This window comes from Centroberyx gerrardi, chromosome 19 (genome assembly GCF_048128805.1).
Source record: "Centroberyx gerrardi isolate f3 chromosome 19, fCenGer3.hap1.cur.20231027, whole genome shotgun sequence".
In the NCBI taxonomy this organism is placed as follows: Eukaryota; Metazoa; Chordata; class Actinopteri; order Beryciformes; family Berycidae; genus Centroberyx; species Centroberyx gerrardi.
This window is the reverse complement of record NC_136015.1, coordinates 1821029-1843334: the sequence shown is the minus strand read 5'-3', so window position 1 is coordinate 1843334 and position 22306 is coordinate 1821029. Positions and strand designations below refer to the sequence as shown.

The 22306-nt window shown below is 40.5% G+C and overlaps 1 protein-coding gene across 1 annotated transcript; it reads right to left on the bottom strand.

Moving 5' to 3' along the window:
• Positions 1–3620: 3620 nt before the first annotated feature.
• Positions 3621–22160, bottom strand: LOC139908645 (metaxin-1-like). The gene is made up of 8 exons (XM_071895394.1): positions 22068–22160; positions 15167–15236; positions 14320–14399; positions 11581–11673; positions 9685–9867; positions 7087–7163; positions 4890–5047; positions 3621–4561 (listed from the first exon to the last, which is right to left on the bottom strand). Exons 1-8 carry the CDS (start codon positions 22146–22148, stop codon positions 4350–4352), a joined length of 954 nt encoding a protein of 317 aa, XP_071751495.1. The 5' UTR covers positions 22149–22160; the 3' UTR covers positions 3621–4349.
• Positions 22161–22306: the final 146 nt, after the last annotated feature.

Sequence of the window (22306 nt, the reverse complement as noted above, 5' to 3'; positions counted from 1 at the left end):
CCCCCAGGATGGCTTAGCGTGCAATAGGTGCCGGGCAAAACATTGACAGAGTCATGGGCAACAATAATGACAGGAGAAAACAGAGAGAGACAAAAGAAGGAGAAGCAGCATGCGGCGGTGAGAGGGGGCTGAGGCCAGCACTAAAGGAGCGAGGACAGCAGTCGTAATTCAGCGTCCAGGTGGGAACAGCGGAAGGGAAGAGCAAGGCAGCACTGACGACGAAGAGCCAGGGCAGCACCCGTCACTGCCAGGTAGAACACTGCACTGGAGTCAGAGAAGAGGAGAGAGAGGAAGCAGCGTACACGCACACACACACACACACACACACACACACACACACACAACACACCCAGACACACACACACGTACAGACGAAGGGGAGAAAACAGCTGCACCCAGAACACACGGGGTCAGAGACACGATAGGTGGGAGCAGCATCAGGGATGGGACCGACAACCGGCAGGCCGGAGCAACACCTGTCCACTGGCAGGTGGAGCACTGGACCGGAGTCTGGGGAAGGGGAGAGAAGACAGCTGCACACTGAACACACAGAGTCAGAGCATGTCGGGTGGGAGCGGCAGCAGGGATGGGACTAAGGCATGCACTGGCGACCACTGCACTGCACCGGAGTCTGAGAAAGGGGGGAGACACAGGTGTACACAAAGACAACGCTCACACGGAGAGAGAGAGATCCAGTTGGGAGCAGCGTCAGGGATGGGATTAAGGCCAGCACCGAAGACCATCAGGGTCAGAGGAATCTGAGAAAGGGTGGAGAAAACCAGCCGCACACACACACACACACACACAGAGCTGTGCAGAAGCAGCACAAAACCCAGACGTATTTGGGCACAGACACGCTCATACAGATAGCAGATAGAAAGTGATTAGACACAGTGTAGCCAGGAGGCAGCGCTATGCTTATGTTCCCAACGGCAAATTTCTATATAAATACTGTCTAGGCTAGGGTAAGAGAAAAGACTGTCTCGAGCCCAGGCCAACGGTGCTAAAGTAGGTCGTATGATTGCGAGAAGAGATAGGTTTTGAGTCTAGATTTGATGATTTCGACAGAATTAGCTTCCCTGACTGTAAGAGGTAGCTGGTTCCAGAGATAGGGAGCTCGGTAGGAGAACGCTCTACTGCCTGCTGATTTTTTCTTGATTCTAGGGACAGTAAGGTAGCCAGCATCCTGCGATCGGAGGGCACGAGGTGGAATATAAAGGATGATGAGGTCGGATAGATATGATGGTGCAAGCCCATGTAACGATTTATAAGCTAACAGAAGCACCTTAAAGTCAGATCTGGCTTGAATTGGGAGCCAGTGAAGGGAGGTTAGGATTGGAGTAATGTGGTCAAATTTTCTAGTTCTGGTTAGTATTCTGGCAGCAGCATTTTGCACAAGTTGTAGTTTTTTAATACTGCAGTTAGGTAGGCCAGAGAGTAAGACATTACAATAATCGAGTCTTGATGAAACAAAAGCGTGTATTAAGGTTTCAGCATCCATCGTATTTAGCAGGGAGTGAATTTTCGAGATATTGCGAAGGTGGAAGAATGCTATCTTAGTGATTTCCTTAATGTGAGCATCGAATGAGAGAGCTGAGTCGAAAGTAACGCCAAGGTTTTTAACTGTGGGACTCTGGGAAATTAAGCAATCCCCAAAGTTTAGAGTAAGGTCTGCAACAAGAGGTAGTTGGGTTTTTGGGCCAACAACTAGCATCTCAGTTTTGTTGGCATTTAGTCGCAAGAAGTTTTGTGACATCCAATTTGTGACAGCGATTAGGTTCTAGGTTCTAGATTAATTCTAGGTTTGCAAGTTGTAAACGGTCGTCAGGTCTAATTGATATGTAAATTTGAGTATCGTCCGGGTAACAGTGAAATTTAATACCATAACTGCAGAAAATTTCACCAAGAGGTAGCATGTAAATGGAGAAAAGCAAAGGTCCGAGCACGGAGCCCTGCGGTACGCCAAAGTTAACTTTAGAGTAATCAGATATAGTATTTTTATGTGAGACACAGTGCGTTCTATCAGATAGGTAGGAATTTAGCCAGGAAAGCGCAGAGTCGTGGATGCCAACGTAGCTCACTAGGCAGTTTAAGAGAATATTATGATCAACTGTATCGAATGCCGCACTCAAATCAAGTAGGATAAGAACAGAAGAAGAGTCGGAATCTGAGGCGAGGAGTAGGTCGTTTACCACTTTTGTGAGAGCAGTCTCAGTGCTATGGAGAGACCTAAAACCAGATTGAAAGGGTTCGAAGAGACTATTACACGAGAGGTAGTCAGTTAGTTGGGTAGAAACTATTCTTTCCAAGACTTTAGAGAGGAAGGGGAGATTGGAGATTGGTCTAAAGTTATTAAGAACATCAGGATCAAGGTTAGATTTTTTGAGCAGAGGTTTAATTACGGCTGATTTGAAGAACGAGGGCACAATGCCAGAGGAGAGAGAGGTGTTAATGATATTGAGTAGGGAGGGGCCTAATATTGGGAGAAGTTCCTTAACCAATTTAGCAGGAAGAGGGTCAGATAAGCTGGTTGTGGATTTAGAGGAAAGTACTAATTTAGAGAAGGTGTCTAAGGAGACAGTCTCAAATTGCGAGAGTACGGCGGTGGTCTCTATTGTGTCAAATGCACGAATAGGAGAGGGATCAACGCCCTTGGTGGGTAAGGAATTGCTAATCTCATCTCGAATACAGTCAATTTTGTGATTGAAGAAATTAAGAAAGTAATTTGCAGTAAATGGAGAGCTCGCTACAGGGGAGGGTTTGCGAGTAAGTTTTGCTACCGTGTCAAATAGAAACTTCGGGTTATCTTTATTAGTGTTAATAAGATCTGAGTAGTAGGAGGCCCTAGCGGCGGAGAGCGTATGCTTGTAAATCATTAGGCTATTGCTCCAAGCTAGCCGAAAGACCTCGAGTTTGGATGAGCACCATTTACGTTCTAGCTTTCTACACACCTATTTTTGTGCACGAGTTTCATCAGTAAACCAGGGCGACAGTTTCTTTAGATGGCGGGTCTTTATGAGTAGGGGCGCAACAGAGTCAAGCGAGTCAATTAGAATAGAGTTAAAGTTATCCGTGAACTCGTCGAGGGAACCGATTCGTTCAGGGAGAGAGGCAAGAGTTTTGTAGTTGTGGAAGTATCAATACAGCGGCTGCTGAGCGGCTGTGGCTCAGGAGGTAGAGCAGGTCGTCCACTAATCAGAAGGTCGGTGGTTCGATCCCCGGCTCCTCCAGTCCGCATGTCGAAGTGTCCTTGGGCATGATACTGAACCCCAAATTGCTCCCGATGGCTGGGCCAGCACCCTGCGTGGTAGCTTGCCGCCATCGGTGTATGAATGTGTGTGTGAATGGGTGAATGTAGGCATTGTTGTAAAGCGCTTTGAGTGGTCGGTAGACTAGAAAAGCGCTATATAAATGCAGTCCATTTACCATTTGTCAGTGACAACACCTGTATTGTGTTATACATTATGTTGAAACACAAAAGAGTTATGGGTGACAGAAAGTTTTTTAACATTGCTGGCAATGGTGAGAACCGAGCTATACCCTGCAGAAGTACGGCAGCCATGTTTGAGAAAAGGGCCTACAGACCTAATCAATGATCTGTTATTTAGGCCTATTGTTGACTGTGTGCAACATCAATCAGTGTTACCATGTCTGTCTCCTGTCTTTTAGAAAAGGTCCGAAAGTATTCTCGGAATCTCAAGAAAACTGCGACACTGGAGTCAGTATGGTAATAAAGTCTTACCTGCTGGTTACATACTGTATAATCCAGTACACTATGCATCAAGTCAATGTCAGGGTAGACTAGGGGTGAAGTTGACTTTGAAGCGTCTCACCAGATATGAGGCAAGATTTACTGCAGGACCACATTTTACAAAGAACTTGAGAAAATAGTAATCTTAGCAAACACAGACAGAATCCGAAATACGTGAGAGATGGTTCAACATTTTTACTATTAATGACCTGAAATCAAGTCAAAATCCTGTTTGCCAAAGTGAAACCCGACAAAACATTACAAGAAAGGCTCATTCCCTCACCCTCCATCACCATCCGCATCTCCGCAAGGAAAAGTATACCATTCTTTGATTACATTAATAGTCCTTGAGGATTCAGAGGTAATGAATGGTATACTGCCCTGGAATAAAGAAATAACAAAAACTTTGTAAACACAATAAAAGAGAGACCACCTACTTGGCATGATTAGCTGCGCTGATAACAAAAGTTTATCGCATTATTGGTGGTGGAGTTATTGAGGAACGCAATTCCATCCCCGCCTATTGTTCATCTTACAAAGCACATGGAATATGTGTGAGAGCATTCAGATCCCCTATCGAAAATGAATTGGGAGTATCTCAGTCCTCTTCTTCATCGTCGGCATGGCTCGGTGCAGCTAGAGCTTGTCCGGGCTGGATGCGCTCGATGCTGACGATGCCCGTTAAGACGGCGTATCCCAGCATGGCTCCGAATGCAAACAGCGCAGACAAGATCTGGTTGCGTCTTTTATGGGGTTCGTTGTCAAAGTCGTTGCCATCTGCATGGGCGGGTAATTTGCGGCTTGGGTTGTCTGAAAGAGGCATGACAAGGCAGGTAAACGGCATCTGACAAAAGGGAGTTGGAGAACAGATGTCACAATGTAACATTCCATGACTTTCACCCCAGCTAATAAAATTAATGTATGAAACAAGTTGGTAAATACATTCGGCTACATTCCTAGAAAGTGGCCCATTTGTAAAATTCCCCAACAGCATTTATCAGATTTCCTAACTTTCCCTGTCTTTAATCGCATCTCAAGATTCCATGATATTCCAGAAATTCCATGAGCATTGGGAACCCTGTGTAAAGCATTTCTCAACATCATTTGCATTGGAGCAGCAGTGTGTTTGAAGCCTCACCTTGGCCTGTTGATGGAAAGTATAGTAGCAGGATGTTGGAGCAGAAGTTCCTCAGATTTTCCAGGGAGTTGAGATGCTGCTGAAGCTTCCCATTAGGCAGCTTGATCTTCAGCAGGGGAGCTAGGTGGCCAAACACATAGGCATCCAACGAGGATGGACTGGAAATACAAAAAGGCAAGTCACATTTATTTACAAAGCACCTTTTTACAGTTTCACCACAGAGTAAAAAAAAAAAAAAAATCTGTTAAAAAAAAGAAAAAGGATACACTATGAACACATGAAATTTAGAGAGTTCATACACATTTTCACCATGGGCGTTTCCATATTTCCATGACACCTTTATGACCGTGAGCCAAAATTATTATCTTTTACATCTACAACCGAAACAGGCTAATTATCAGAAAATAAAAAAAATTCTAAATCTGACTTTCAGAATAATGACCATGTTCTTGAACGGTAGGAGTCAAATTCAATCCTGGATATGTTTTCAGTCTTTGAAAAGTATAGAGGCTTCGCAGTTGCATCAGAAAAACCATATCAGCCATGTTTGGCCCCATCACGGAGGTCCAGTAGAGAGGTGTCTACACTCAAATAATGTCTAAATATATAACAACCAGTCTAAAAGTGGAGATATCTGGAAAATATTGTTGTGGTGTGGATGTGATCATTCAGTAGTTCTAAGTAAAAGTGAATGGTCTGATAAGGCTACTGTGATACAGTAAAGTGTCGTCTCTAGCCCTAGTCTCTACCCATTAGACTTTACTTATCTTTTTCATTTTCAGTTTTCATTTCTGCCATTATAGTTTTTCCGCCATTTTGAAATTTTCTTCCTAGATTACGACGAGTTTAGAAAATCCAAACTGTTTGGCTGTGGTGCACAAATTAAATTGACAGCAAAGACCCACAAACCGGAAGTGAGGCATAAGTCCTGAGCGGTTATTGCTAGAGCAAGTTAAAGGGGGGGTATCTGAGGATGTAGCAATTCTTAGTATTTCTGGTGATTTTGGTACTTGGAGGTGTGAAGTAATTACAGTAAAAAAATGGAATCATGTTACTATGCCGTTTCCCCAGAGTCACCAACTATAAAACACGCCCCCTTGTACAAGCCAGTCAGATTTTGCTCCAGTTTCTATGTAGACACTGGACTGTCTGAAATTGACCAATCCGAGAGGAGGGTGGGCCTTCCAGAATGGCCAGCCAATGAGAGCAGCTTATGTAAAACAACCTATTTTCTTGTAGGTGGGAAACAAACACTGGAAAGTGAATAGCTAAAGCTATAACTAAACGATTTTTAATGAAAAAAACGTAACAGATGTATTTTATAGACACCAGGCAAATATATAAAATGATACCCCTCCTTTAACTTCAGATATATGTTCCGGGTTTGGACCCCAAAGTGTGATAGACCACATTTGGTCACGCTCCATAACGCAGCAACTATTTTTTTAAATTTCTCCTAGAAAGTTGTCTTAATCGCCACAAAATTTTACACATAGCATATTTCAACTGCCTACATCATTTCTGCATCACAGAATTTGTAAATTTTCAACCATTTGGCCATGACACACAAGAGAAGTGAGGCATATTTCCTAATTGCTTAATGCTAGACCAACCACACTTCACATAGGCCTACCCATTTGCAAGGGGCCCCAGAGATTGCATCAGACCACATTTGGTCTTGTTGAATGGCACCACCATCAGGGTAAATTGGTAATTTTTCAAAAGGCAATATGTCAGGCAACATTCCACCTGCAGTTGCAAAACTGCCACTGAAATGTTCTATTGTTGTTTTCTATAATGACAAATCAAGCTTTTGTCCACCAAACTACATGCATAAGCTAAATGCATTCAGTTTTTCCGCCACTAACCTGTTTGGAATTAAATAGGTTGTCATGGGAAATTATTTCTTGAATCTGTATTCAGATTGTATGCTATTAGACTTTGGCTATTTCATATGCTTGTGTGTGTCTTCTGCTTGCTCTTTGCGTTTGAACCCCTACAATCATGGCACGCGGCTATATTATAATCCGCCAAAGTCATCAGTTTTAAATATAGTTACCATCTAATTGCGATGAATAAAATTGTAATCACTGTTTGCGGCTATATTTGCATTTCTCCATTTTACCATGTGGGGGTATGGTGGGGAGTTGGGAAACATGTTCATGCTCACTGCTGTTTGAGTGTTGAAGACACTTACGAATCACCAAAGAAGAACTTGTGAGAGCTAAGGCGTTGAGACAGCAGAGTCATACACTCCAAGGCGTCATGATAGAGCTGTGGAGAAAATGCAAAACACTCACATGGTTACTGGTATCTACACTCAAAAGCATTCAACTGCCTCAGTAGCTGGGTTTCTGTAAAAGTATGTGACTTCTGCTGTATTTAATTAGAAAAGCTGAATGGAAATAGCTATTTGTTTCAAATTTCCTCAATATTGCAGGGTTTTTACACTTGCTTGAAATTAAGCAGAAAATACCAGTAGAAAAACATCTATTAAATAAACAATAATGTAGCTGCCTAACAAGTGGTTCAATCTCATTGCACAACAGTTGAAAAGTCGCTTTGGATGTTCTGAAATGTTTGTAAAATATCTGTCGACGACAACTTCCATACTCGCCGTTTGTCCCATAACTATCCATCATAGTTGTATGACCATCAGTTAGATTAGATTAGATATTAGAATATCATACGTGTTGTTTCATGAATAATTCTCCATCGTGGTTGTATGTCCATTAGTTGGTACATAAGAATATGATATGTGTTGTTTCTAACATGTAAAAGTCTCCATCGTGGTTTTATGGTACATAAGAATATGATATGTGTTGTTTCCAACATGCATAAGTCTCCATCATAACTCTATAAATTAGTACTCAAAACAGGGCACTGTCAGCTTAAGCTTTTTTCCCCATAATTCTAGATGCTCAATATGTGTTTGGGAATTACAATTTTCTCATGGAATGCAACACATGACATGACACAGAACTACATTTTCCTTGATCTAGGGAACTCAAAACTCATAAAACCAAACAACAAAACAATCTTTGGAAGTTTTGCAGAATAACAACCTAAAAATCTATTTTAGCAGGATTCCCCTTCAACTCACTGTCCATCATTTCTCTTCTAAAAACCCCTTCACTAAAATGTGGTCGACCCACTTATTATATGTTGTGACAACAGAGTGTATTTTGGCTTTGTGGGATTTATTAAGTTACCGCCCCTTTAAGAGCAAGCCTCGGCCAATAGGGAGGTAGAGAGATAATTGATAGACTTGTGGTAATTGCCATCTGCCACTTTCAATCAATTGAAATTCAGTGAATGGTACAAACTTGTTTCAGCTGACTTGGCTCACAGTGAGGTACAGTGTAGCTCAATGCACCAACATTGTCAGGACTAACCATGCATAAAATGAATGCACTCATGTTACTTTCTTTAACAGAAGGCCAGTGGATTTTGGGAGTCTAAGAGAAGGCCAACAAGCCATCACTTGAAGGAGATCAATGCAATTCTAAATATTTGTTTGCTTCAATTTGTTTCAATTTGCGTTCTTGTGTCCTCCATGACGAGTTTGGCGAAATATCTAATGTCTGAAGTACAATTCCAAAAACAAAAGAACACAAGGATGAAGGACAGATAAGGATCCTGGAAGTTTCCTTGCCAAACAAAGATGCATCAGATGGTGAATTGGCAGACGAGAATGAATGAGAAGCCCCAAGATTCATTGTAGCATCACGTCCAAGCAGAGCTATATAGTCTATATAGTCTAGGTGTGAAAATGAACAGCTGTGTATCTTAATTGATCATGTGACGTGTTATTGAGAAGTCTGTTCTTGGGAACCACTTGGGAAGAATTCTCCACAAGGACACAAGTATAGACTTGGGAGTTCTTGGGTTTTTGACACCTTTATATTTCAATGCTAAAATTCAAAACAGCTGTCAATTGAGGGCAGCATGGCCTTTCTTGTGTCACAAAATCTCTATTCTAACTTAACTGGTCAAAGCCAGGTCAATCTGACGCAGCCATTTATGTCAGCAGTCTCTTCTGAACTGCCGGTATACTTTAAGAGTACTTGGCCTCTCCTATTGCCCTTCCATGTATCCAAATCCTTAGTAGTACACTGATCAAGAGGCTTTATAACTGTAAAATGGTTTAACAGGCACATCTGTCTCATGATTGAGAAACTGCCAGAATACTACACAGCTTTTGCACTTTGATTGAGTAGACATCTGAGTGCTCATCTCTTTTTAAACAATAATTAAAATGGTTCACTCTCTTCATGCTAACTAGCTTAGCATTTAGCGTTCTAGCATAGAGATGGCTCCCATGACACATCTGCACCTAGTTTGTTAGCAAATATATATATTTTTTTAAAATAGATTAAGTCAATAAAAGCCCTGGTGGTCTACTGTCTTTGCCAGAGTTCCTACACATTTTCCCATTACAATATTCCATACTTTTTCCAACCATTCATTTCTTGTCTGGATTTGAAAGTTATGGTCACTTTTCATTATGATATATGCTGACAGTGGCTGGGCAATATGACTCTAAACTAGGCCACTACTCTCTACAGCTGAGAATTATTCTTACCAATAACACATCACAACATATCACAATGACAGAAATGAGAATGGTTCCACAACTACATCAAATATGTAGTATCTACGTACCAGTAAGTTTCCAAACTTATTGAGAATTGGAAATGATCAAATTCATTTTCCATAATTTTCCAGCCCTGTGCAGGAACCCTGTTTTTGACATGTTTCCCCATGTTTCAGCTGGAGCAGATGGGATCCTCACCTCCTTTTCCAGTTGCTCCCCTGGCTCCAGCATGTCCTCTCCTCTGACCAGCCTCAGCTTCTCCAGCTGCTGGTTCCGCATGCGGTTGGGCAGGAAGAAGTTCAGGGGGAAAGAGATGTTCTCAGCGTACCAGCGGCGTGTCACGTCCACGTAGTTTTTAGAGTCCACCCACTGGGTGTAAATCTGGGGGAAGGAAAACGATTAGATTGGAATATGTAAGGTATAGAGACTGGGGATGGGACGATATGCTTATCTCACGATTTCGATACGCGATAGAGGGTTCACGATTCGATACAATCACGATACGATGTAATAAATAAAAGTTCAATGACAACAAAGTATGAATTATGTTTATTTCTGAGCCACAAATCTTTCTAGCAATGTTATGGGCTTGCTAGAATGTAAACAGCAATTTAAACATTTCATTACAAAGTACAAATAATATAATTTAGGTAATTCAGTAAATATCGCGATTCATTTTTCTGCCCCACGATACATATTGTCACATTTTCGTATGCGATATATTGAATTTCGATTTATTGTTCCATCCCTAGACAGGAGGACACAAAAATGATTACCTGCAATATACAATACTGAATTTGACAGACTGCTGGTTACAAAACAAATTTATTTACAAAAAGTATTCCAATCAAAATTCTTCTCTGTAAGTTAACAAACGCAGCGATGTCCCATCCTCCGACCCATATATAGCATTCACGTCATATCGGATTTACCATAAATATAAATATGAGCTGCCGACTGGGAAAAACCAGGCACATCTGCCTCCTAGTGCTAAATACATGTAGGACATATGGGAATTTTTTGTTGGCTCTGGCATCTTCCTCTTGGCATCACCAATTGTGGAAGCAGCGAATCCACTGATAGCAACAGTCCAAGATAATAAAAATCAAAATTATTATTGTTATATATTATAGTTATAGTCGCACAGTAATACAAATAACTCTACTTACAAAATGTGTGAAAAGTGTAATATCTGCTGCAATTTGTTTATGGTTGATTAACTATTAACTGTTAAGTATATTCCATTTTGTTTAGAACTTCCTATTTTACTATGAAACATGAAAATGCATTTATAAGAGGTTTATTTTCTCATTGATGAATCCCTAATTGTCTCCTCCCAGGGGGATTTAGCCAAAGGGTCGGTGAAGGTGTTCAGACTCTTCCGCTTGTTTCCAGATGCATCTCTTTCCCTCAAAGACGACGTCTGTCCTTTATTTCTTTATCCCCTGTTTTACACAGGAAGCCAGGCACTTTAATACAGGAAATGCTACACAGGTTGGTCACAGTAATCTTAAGACGATTCTCCTCAGGCCAAAACCAGTAAACTTCCCATACAAATAAGGAGGAGTTTTACCATGACCCAACCTATTTTCCATGATTTGTATGTGTAGGGAGAATGCCAAGAATGCTTACTTTGATTACAGTAAGCACAAAACAATCATGGAACATAAGACTGGGGTATACAACTTACAACAGTATAATTATTTTTCTGTGTGTCTATGAGCTAAACAAAAATCTCTGCATTACCAACTACCATTATTAACCTTGTCGAAAACTACACTACTGTGCTTGGAAGGGCATGTCAGGAGAGGGAATTCAGAAAGGTGATGAGGTCTATTGCGAGACATTGCGGTGTTGCTTTCCTCTTTTTCAATGACTTGAAAGCGTTCCTGAAACCACAGGAGGGCCTCCTTCTCCTCCCACTGGCACACACTGAAAGGACCCAGGGACTTCGATATTTTTAGCACCACAAAAAAGGCAAAAATGCATTTCTCCTCAGCTTCCCTTTAACGTGTCTGTTACATAGCATGGGGCATAGCTTGTTAGTCTACAGACATTCATCAGCACCCCCAGCCCCTTCACATAATGTCTTACCAAAGCAGGCAGCAGTTTCTCCTCCAGTAGAGACACAAAAGCCAGAGTGTCTGCCCCCTCCTTGGCTGAGAGGTCATAGTCAGCGTTGTATTTCTGAAAGAAATGACAATATAACACAATGCTACTAAATAAATGCTGGCCTATTCACAGATAAGATTTAGTAGTAAACTCAGTTCACTGGGAATTACCAACAAACAAAATCAATGGATGCCAATGGATGACTCTCTCCATTAAAAGTAATATGCGACGAAGACCTTGGTCGTAACATTATGTTCTTAATTTTTCTCAAGTTAATTTTGTCCTGGACTATTTTTGTGATTGCACCTCTGCTCTTGTTGTTGGAGCCCAGTTTTTCTCTTGTGAATTATCAACATATAACCATGAAACAAATATTGTTTTTACACCAAAACACTAAAGCTGTTGTTACATAAGGGCTACTGTAAAACCACTAACGTTTAATAGGCAAGTGGAGAAATTTTCATAGCACAATTACAATTGTCAACAAACAAGTAAAGAACAGGCGTAGCTGTCAGGGGTAGATGCCGTGTAAACGTTTCAAACCCAAGTGGCATGCTTTATTGTCATAGAAGCCTGATTCAATGTGTAATTGTTAATGGTCGCATTAGTGAGGGGAAGAGGTGTGAGAGGGGAAGGGAAGTGTCTAATGTTGCGATGCTCCTTCTTTTCATGTTAACTTTGCTGTGTCAGTGGTGTTAGGTGCTCTTTAAGATGTACAAACTACAATTAGCTAATGATAAATGGCATCCTTTCACATAACGATCTCTCCTTTCTTTCACGCTCTCTCTCGAAACCGATAACCTATACCACAGATAAAACTCCAAACCGTCCAATTCCCTAAAGAAATAATGCAACGAGGGTTCCAAAGAAAACTAAAACTTCAAAACTCATTAGTTATGTCGGGTATAGAATATTTCAGAAAACTGTGAAAATAGTGTACTTGTCAAGCTCCTCCTTTCTCCTAGGTGCACTTGAAAAATTTACCTTGATGCACCAGTGGGTGGGTTGGATGTGCCACTGACTCAAAGGCATCCAGTCAACTTTTCACAGTTTCCATTAACCTCAGTGACGAGTTGTAGTTTTTGCATTAACCTCAATGACAAGTTGGAGTTGTTGCAGACCTAGTCTTTATTTAGTAAAAAGACTTGGAAAAAAAGGACTATTTAATAAAGAATATCAAGGCCATATAGCCTTCAAATTTAAGCCGAATTTGTCCTTTACTCAACTTTCATTTCTATACCTCTTTGCCAAGGCATATTACCATCTGAACAATGTGCCAATAACCACTGCACATACACATCGTTGCCAAGTCTCAAAAATTACAAACCTCTATCTAAAACCACAGTAATAAAACCTATTGCTAAAATCCAAATAAACCTTTTACTGGTCTCTACATCTGAGAAACTATTTCAGACGAGTTACATTTATACATAAGATACTCTTTACATCTCTCTCTGGATCATTCAGCTTTCATACCATGTAGGGATATACAAAGCCTGATGACACAGATGTTCCCCTTAATCCAAAACAGAGATATCTAGGTTGTCTGTTTGTTACAGCTTATAGACTCATAAAAAAAAATTTGTCAAGAAATTGCCGTGTCAAAAAACTCAATGAAAGTCAATACCATAACCCATAAACCTCACATAACCTCCCTGCCCCAATAGCCAGCGACCCACAAATCATACAATTTTCCACAACACCAATAACCGGAATTCTTTTCTTAAAAGGTGTCTCCTTCAATACAGATCAGCATCAGTCAAGGAAAACTTGATCCTTATTTTCTGATGTCAATGTGTTTACTTGAGGTATAAATCTCAAGGAAGAATGTTTAGGTACATAAAAAAATGACACACTGATGACACCATAGAAAACACATTAAATCCCAATTCTCGTTGATGCATCACATTGCATCAGTATTAATGCAGAAATTCAACTGTATCAATCTATAATATTGGAATGAATTACCATTAATTTATTGTATGCTGTATATGTGCACTACTGTTAAAACCATTTCAACATATATTTGGCCCTTTTCTGCAGAAAAGAGAGGGGAGTGGATCAAAATGACCAGCTCACACCAGCAATTATCAATCAAACTTAATCAAATTCAGCTGAACCATGGTCAAAATGTAAAGTTTTATGATGCATCAAAACTTTGCCTCTAGAACTGGAACGGAATCAAACTGATTTAATCACTACACCCCTATCACTAAGGCCTCTTCACATACATCTTTTATGTTTGAACATCACTATTCTGGGCAGTGGGAGAGGCTCCAATTGCATCTATGTAGTTTTCTTCTCAATAAAATGACTTCAGAGCTTACCATCGACCCCAACGATGGACACAACCGTTTTATAAGCATCATTTATGAGATGTTTACTCTTGCAGTCTTTCAAATATAAAATTGTAGAGAACTGGGAAGCTTTGAATAGCTGTAATCAACTTCTTGTCTAGTTTGCACTGGCCAGGTGGAGCTATTGTTCATGAGACAAAATCACATTGGTAGGGAACATGGAAGCATGGAAACCTGACTAGCTGTTGATGCCCAATTGTAAAAAGTTCAGCTGTGGCCAACTTTTCTGAGCTGGCATGCTTGTTGACCGCCCACAGATCCACCAAATTTCCCTGGCTGCTCAGCTCTATAGGAAATGAATGGACTTCTGGTGACTTGTTGATCATGTGTTGATCATCAACACAGACTCAAAAACACCATTTACCTGTTTTCTGAGGTGGATGATGATATTGTTGGGCTTTGAAATACTGCCTTCCTCTCTGGTTTTCAACGCAGGCAAGGTTCCTGAAACAAGAACCCAAAGGTGATTAATAATAAGATCGTCGGAGACAGCCACCCTGGGAGCTGAATGAGATATGAGTCAGTAGTTAGTTAGGCATGATGCAGTATGATTGATTACATATTTATTGTAGAATTGATCAATACTACACTGGTTGTCTATGGGACACCCTTAACCTGAACTGATTCTAATGTGACAATTTGATTTGATTCCATGCATGCATGAATATGTTGGGGTTGTTAATGTTATTGTTATTATCCTCGGTTTCTATCCTCTGAGAGTTTTAGTGTTCCATTGTCTAAATGCCATTTCAGAGGCTATATAACATAGTACTGGATTAATATTGGGAATTGGGCTCCTGATTATACCAATACAGCTTCTTCCTGTGGAAAAGACTGTTATTAATAACTGGGTATTATGTGTGATTCTAATGCTAAATCATGAAAAACAAGAATTACATACAAATTGTACGTATTGTACATTTTTCATTCTGATACTGTGCTGCACAGCAGTTGGAGTGGGGTCAAGTCTTTGTACATATAAAATATTTATCTATTTAACTGGGTGGAGTCTAGTCTCTTCACTCAGAGAACAATGGTTACATCATAACCTTTCACTTCCATGGCCTTCCAGGCTCGGTTTTGCAAGTCCTTTAGGTAGACTGTTAAAAGAGTCATATGTTTATGTTTACCAGGAGGGAAATGCATTGTTTTGTTTTTGTTTGTTTGTTTTTTTGGGGGACGGAGGGGTATATTGATCCCTAAGGACTCACCTGTGGGGCTTCTCCAGGGGTTGGTGATCTTGTGAATTTTGAGTGGAGCACCAGCAAACTTAGAATAAGCCTGCAAGAGAGATACAGATGTTTAAAAAAAATTCAAAGGAGTCACCACTTTCCATGCCTTACATTGCTTTTATTTATGAAATTGTGTCTTGACCACAGGCTGAAAAGTAGGAATTAGGCTTTTCTTGACATAACACTGGATTATATTGTTCATTAGGACTTTAAAGCCAGCAAGTGTCTACATGAATTCCCCTTCAAGGTGGAGGCATCTCCTTCAAAGACAGGAATCTCGCTAAGGAGTAAAAGTCAGTATTATCCAGGATTATCTAGCCTTAACAAGACCAAGGTGGACACTGCTCTCTGGTCTGTAACCCTTCAGGCATACAGCCAACTGAGCTTTATGCTGATGAGGCACGTAATACGTTTTTCCACTTATTGCTTGTTAACATAAAACTTTATGACATTCAAGGTCTGATGAAAAGACGCAACCAGTTCTGCCTGGTTTAAAGATGTAGGCCAACTCAGTGTGAGCTGTGGAATGAGAGATATTCAAAGGGCAAAAGTTGTGATTTGAACCAGCACTATGGGTGGTAGTTGAGAAGAGACTGGGAAAATTATGATGGAACAAGTCTTAAAGCAGTCTTTCTGAGGTACACAGGCCCCCTTTTTCCGACTTGTCAGGAAAATTAAAAGGTAGAAAAAAATCTATCACAGATACCCTCCTTGCCATAGGGAATGTTGGCAAGTTTCCACTGGGGGACTGATGCACTGTAGTGTGACAAGCTTTCAAATGTTCTTAAAATAAATAAATAAAATAAAATAAAAATTAAAAAATAAATCATAGTCCTCTCCATGTCGATGACTGTCAAGAACAAGGGGTACACACAAGCAAAAGAATGTTGCAAAGTTTGGACTGAAGATGTAAATATGACTTAAAGTAATAATCCGCAACATTTTCTAATCAATAAATGCATCTCTATTGCCGATTGATATATACACAATAGAAATTCAACCAATAGGCTGTTTACATTTGCTGTCCTTAACACCTGGGGCCAGATGTATAAACGATGTGTATACACAGAAAGTATGCAACTATGCATACGCCACTTTAAGTTATCAAAAACGAAGGTGCCGTGAGAATGCGTACCTCTACATTTTATAACAGCTACACAGACTTAAGAGCCAGCTGAGATGAGTGTGATATAGTGAAGTGACAAAGAGATGGATAATGTCAAAGAGGGAATTTGGGTGACATTTTATTTGGGGCTTTAATCCTCCTCCTGAAAAGCATTTGCATGGAATAATGAAATTAACTGACATACATACATTTACAATTTATCACTTCCTTATTTAGCAAAGCAAAGCTTGAAGTTTGTGCCAAACATGCATTCTAAACCCTCCTCTATAGATTCCACTACTGGCTCCATTTTTCATGACAGGAGCAAGATAGAAATCACATGTTTAAAATAAGAAGAAAAAGAAATCGCCTGCCAAAAACAAATTTCGACTGAAGAGTTTGATTCGTCACAATTAGTGGGCTATTAGCAGGGGACCTCTGTCTGCACCAAAAGACGAGAGGTAATTTGCACATGATTCACATAATCAAATTACAGACATGACAGATTTGCATGGGATTAAAATCACAGACGAGCTCCGCAATTACTACAAATAACTTCATGCCATATTATTCCGGTGTGAATAGGGCTTTTGATTAAAATGAGTTGAGCTAAGTGGCTAAATCTCTGACGCCTTACAGAAAACTTGTGACCAAAAACTCCTGACACTGTGGACAGAAGACATCCCTCTTCAGGACACTGTCAAAATGCCTGTATAACACTTCAAACTCTGATTTTGGAAAATGTGGCATGACTTTACTTATGCAGGCTGTATGCAGGTTTTCAGTCCAACCAAAGACAACAGCATGGTTGTCTATCCCTGGTCTACAGCTTCTTTTTGAGTCAAGTAAAAGAGAGGTGCGTTTGGACACCTGACTCCACTCCTGCTGTTTAGCTTTAGGAACACTCAAAACCCCCAATTTTTTCCTACCACTGAAAACTGGCCATGGCCTGTGGATTTTTGCTATATGCATTTGAATCCCTTTTCCATCATAAAAAAAAAGGACAATGATGAAAGATTTTGCTGGTCTAAGGGTTTCTCACAGTTGTAGCCTTTCAAATTCTCAGATTTAAAGGCCTGAACAGGGTTCATATGCGGTGTCAATTTAAGAACGTATGGATCCTCATTAGTAGAGCTTATGATGCTTAAAAAGCAAATGAAAGAGGCCTGTGGCAACACTGGCATGGTGAAATTCCTTTTAGGCGGTATGTGATCTTTACCTACTCTATTGCATGCGTTGTGTAAATCACAGAGGTTGAAAAAGTTTAAATTATGGGATATAGTCAGTGGTTTCAGAGAGACACAGTGAGCCCCTATAATTGTGAGGCTGCAGTGTGTCTGCAGTGAATTCTTGTATGGCTGCCAGTAACTACTACACACCATTTACTGATAGAATAACATGCAATGCTAACCCCTAAATGCATGCACGCAGGACCAGTGTACTACAGTTCCAATACAGAATTTACTTGGTAGAGTAAATGTAGGGTAGCCTATGCATAGACTGTTGAAGAGTATGACCTGATGGAACATGGAAAATAAGCTTATTACAGCTCTGTTCGGTTACAGTATTTCTACACATCACCAGCCCAGTCAATTCATTTTAGAATGAGAAGCAGCAGATATCATCAATCTGTGATATTCAATGCATTCCAGTAGCTATTTTGTGATTAAGTGCTGCGATTTACTTTTTTGGTGTTGCCCTTTGACAGCACCCAGAAAAGGGCCGTGAACTTGTTGCCTTCCTTAGGGACTGACACCAAAACCTTTACCGTTAATGTTTCAGATCGCTGGAACATTTTCTGCTATCAAACTCCATCCATCATTCTAAATTACACAATTATAGTTGCAATCTGTTGTAGCGGCACTGGAAATATCTCAACGTGACGTCACATTGTCTACGTTTGGCCAGTTATCCAAACCGCAACATAGACCCAGGGATGCAAGGTACATTGCCAATAGCTGTTATAAAGTGTGTTAAAGCAGTGGTTCTCAACATGGGGCCCGGGGACCACCAGGGGTCCTTGAGGGGGTTCCAGGGGGTCCTCAGCAAATTGATGAATTGTTAAACTTCACCATTATTTAATTTACAAGAAGTTAACACAATTAGAAAATGTAGAAGAATGACTATTTTGATCATAGTTTCACTGTTATCTCTCTACCTACAGTACAGATAGTCATGGAATTCTGGACAAAATCATATCTAACTAAAATATTCTCAGATTTGGCTCCGAGAGACAAAATCTCATCAAATGGGGGGTCTGTGGCTCTAATGTGGACTAAATTAGAGGTCCTTGATATGAAAAAGGTTGAGAATCACTGTGTTAAAGTGTTTTAGCGTAAATTTGGATTCCTTTAACTTTAGACATTTGGCCAATGAATAGGCTCACTTTACAAATAAAACAACAAATCTGAGCCCTGTGTTGTTTTCTCCCCCCAGTGGATGGTTTTGTTAGTTGGGTGGCGGAGATGCTGTTTAGACAGCTGCGGTCGGGTGTGGAGGGAGGTGAACATGCTGAGGGCTAAACAGAAACAACAGTGTGATAACAGGCCAATCCATCTAAGGCTAGACAAAGAGTCAGCCTATAGCCAACAGCCCTCCACACTGTTAGAAAAGCTTGGATTTCCAGGAAAACAGAAATGGCACCTCACAACCTCAGTTGTTGCTACCGTTGTGTAATTTACATAGGCTAATACTTAATACAAGACTGTGTGGATGAACGTCGGTTTAAAAAATTGTTCTTTTGAGATCAAATAGGTGCATGTGGATGTGAAGTTCTAGACCTAGCATCTGTATATGGATGATTTCAATGTAAGAGCACATCTGGGCTCAGCTGATGTTTAGACCTGCTGTAAACTTCTAGCTGAATGAGCTCATCGGGAACATCTCAGTGTTTACTTTGCACTATACATCTGATGAGTGTTTATCTGGGTTTGATTATACTAATTTTTCTGTTTGCAATAGGTCATATATACTAAGTATATTATAATAATATTGAGCAAGTATTAAAATAATGTCTGACCTCAACCAAGTTGTGAAGTTGTTTTGTTAAAGTTTGATTTGTTTCTAAACAAATCAAATATGTGGTTAATGAATTAGATGAGTGCAGTGTGCAAGCACTTCCTGTTTGCATTTTGCAAATCAACAAAAGAAGTTTGCTATGATCATATTTTCCAAAATCTAATTTTTCCAATTGCTGGAAATGTTTGGACTAATACCATGTTAGAATTAAGAGATCAATAATCTGAAATTAAAAAAAAAAAAAGTACACTGACATTTGCTGTTGTTCTCAGTCAATTCAAAACAGGGCTAGAGAAGTTGTTGGCATGTTACTCCGCAATATTAAAGAGATTACTAACAACAAATCTATTCAATTTACCTTTTGCAGTAGCACATTGCTTTTACATTTAGCCAACTGTGCCATATCATTTTGTGAAACTCTTAATCTCCATTTTGACAAAGATTATGGTCATTTTTGGTATTGTGTAAAATTAATTTGAAAATATGGTGTCTGCAGACTATTATTTTTTTGGGGTATTTTTGCCGTTATTGGATAGTTCAAAGCAGAGAGAGACAAGAAAGATTGGGAGAGAGAAGGGGATGACATGCGACAAAGGTCCTGGGCCGGATTTGAAGCCAAAATGTGGCCATTCAGTAACCATTCATGGTTACTTTAGTAGGATAAAGGAGTCCTCTACTAACATTGGGGCGTCCTGGTGGCTCAGTGGTCTCAGGTAGTAGGATAAATGAGTCCTCTACCAACATTTAGGAGGTCTAAGGTAGTAGGATAAAGGAGTCCTCTACCAACATTTAGGAGGTCTAAGGTAGTAGGATAAAGGAGTCCTCTACCAACATTTAGGAGGTCTAAGGAGGTAGGAGATACATAGTAAATCCTCCTAAATGTTGGTAGAGGACTCCTTTATCCTACTACCTTAGACCTCCTAAATGTTGGTAGAGATCTCCTTTATCCTACTACCTTAGATCTCCTAAATGTTAGTAGAGGACTCCTTTATCCTACTACCTGAGACCACTGAGCCACCAGGACGCCCCATCTGCAGACCTTTTTACAGCTGCAATATTCAACATTTTTCACATTAAAATAACAATAAATAAAACAATATTCTACATTACTATATGTCTGTGTGTGACCCTGTGCATTCACGCCTAAATCTCCCTGTTTGCCTGAAATGACCTTTTCAATAACGTTGGGGACATTTTGGGGTGAATCCCATTTGTTGTGGGTATGTTGTATGGGCGTGGCTAGCAGTGAGCTTGGCCATGGCTATCAAGGTGAGGCTAGCGGCCACAGACCGAGGAAGTCATAGCAACAACAACAATGGAGGAAAGCCATAAGAAAAGAAAGACAAATACAATAAATTCCTAATAATAAAGCTAGCTAGAAGCCCTTGCCAACCCTCACAGTTCTCCCGGGGGGACTCCAAATTTTCATTCCGTTCTCTTGGTGTCTTGGTTCCATGGTGTCATTTCTCCCACAGTTGGATCAAATTTCAAAATATACTATCCAAGCGTGAACGCTGTCAAAAACAATGGCTGTGATTTACGCTAAATAATCTTGCAAACTTGGATTATGCTGCACGAGCTGTATGGAGTCATTTTATAGTCATTTTTTGCTCTTTTGGGAACCCTAAAGAACCGGACCCCACTGACTTCAATTGTTTTGGAGAAGGCTACTACGGAGTTGTGCTGACAACCTCCCTGTGTGTTATGTAGACAACCAAACTTCACCTGTGTTTCAACTGGCATGAGAGTGAGTAGATGATGACTCAATCTTCATTTTTGGGTGAACTATTCCTTTACGGGTTAGGGTTAGGGTGGGTACTGCCATATCAGAATCTGAAAGCCACGCACAAGTAGCAGCGCCTATTAGGAGTGGCCAACAACAGAAAATAACAACAGCTTTTGCTAGTGCTCACAGCTCACAAAGGAGGTCAAATCCACCACCATGGACTATCCATCTCAATGAGATACACGAGGACAAAGCAACAGACGACTTGCTTGACAATCACTGGTGGACCTACGCTTCAAGACACAGCACATTGATGGAGACAAGGTTGAGGCCATCAAAATTACAGCAGCTACTGAGATGCTGAAAGGAGACCAAAGCTCATGCACAGAAGCTGAGACGGAGGAAGATAAACTGTTGATCGGCTTGTCTTTCTTGCCTGTAATTTGTAGCTTTTGAGGAATATCTGCTTGCGATTGCTTGTCAGTCCAAGCTACTTGACATGTACTGTATATCACTAGACATTCATATTTTCTAAATTACTTGACATTTGTTGTGGATTTTCTACATTAAAGCAGCACTTTATTTTCAACAGCTATTATATTGCCCATACTATAGGTAAATCAGTGCCATACAGGATTGCATTCCCACAACTGTCCTGCTTGTTTTTTTTTGTATTGCTTGTTCACTGAAGATGTTTGACGCTGCTAAATTTGGGTTCAAACTTGTGTTGATAATTCTTATTTAAAGTAATTACAGTGTTGAAATATAACAAGACCATCTTGCCAGCAGCTGTTACATTAGCTACACTACCAGTACTGCCAGCAGCTGTTACAGTAACTAAACACTATCTGTTAACATTAGCCGCTTTAACATTCGTAATAACGGCAGCTGGAGAGTGGCGCTAGCTATCGTTAGCATCACCTGTCTAGGTCACAGCATCCCTGTCACTGCTACTCAGAGAGAAGAAACTACTTTCCAGTGTTTAATCCATACATCTACATCTCCTCCTCCATCCCTGTGTGCTGTCTTACCAGGACGGTCAGAGAGTCCGTATCTATGGAAGGTAAACCCCAGTCTCCTTTCCAGCAATACAGCTCCAACGGCGCCGCCATCTTACTCTGAAGTAATGACCTTTCATACCGGAAGCTCTTCGTAGTTCAGTAGTGTTCTTCTTCTGCATTGTGACGGAGCTCCTCAGAGCCAGAGCCATATAGAGAGATATGGCTATATGGCTCTGCTCAGAGCCAAAGTTGAGTTCAGATCGGATAAA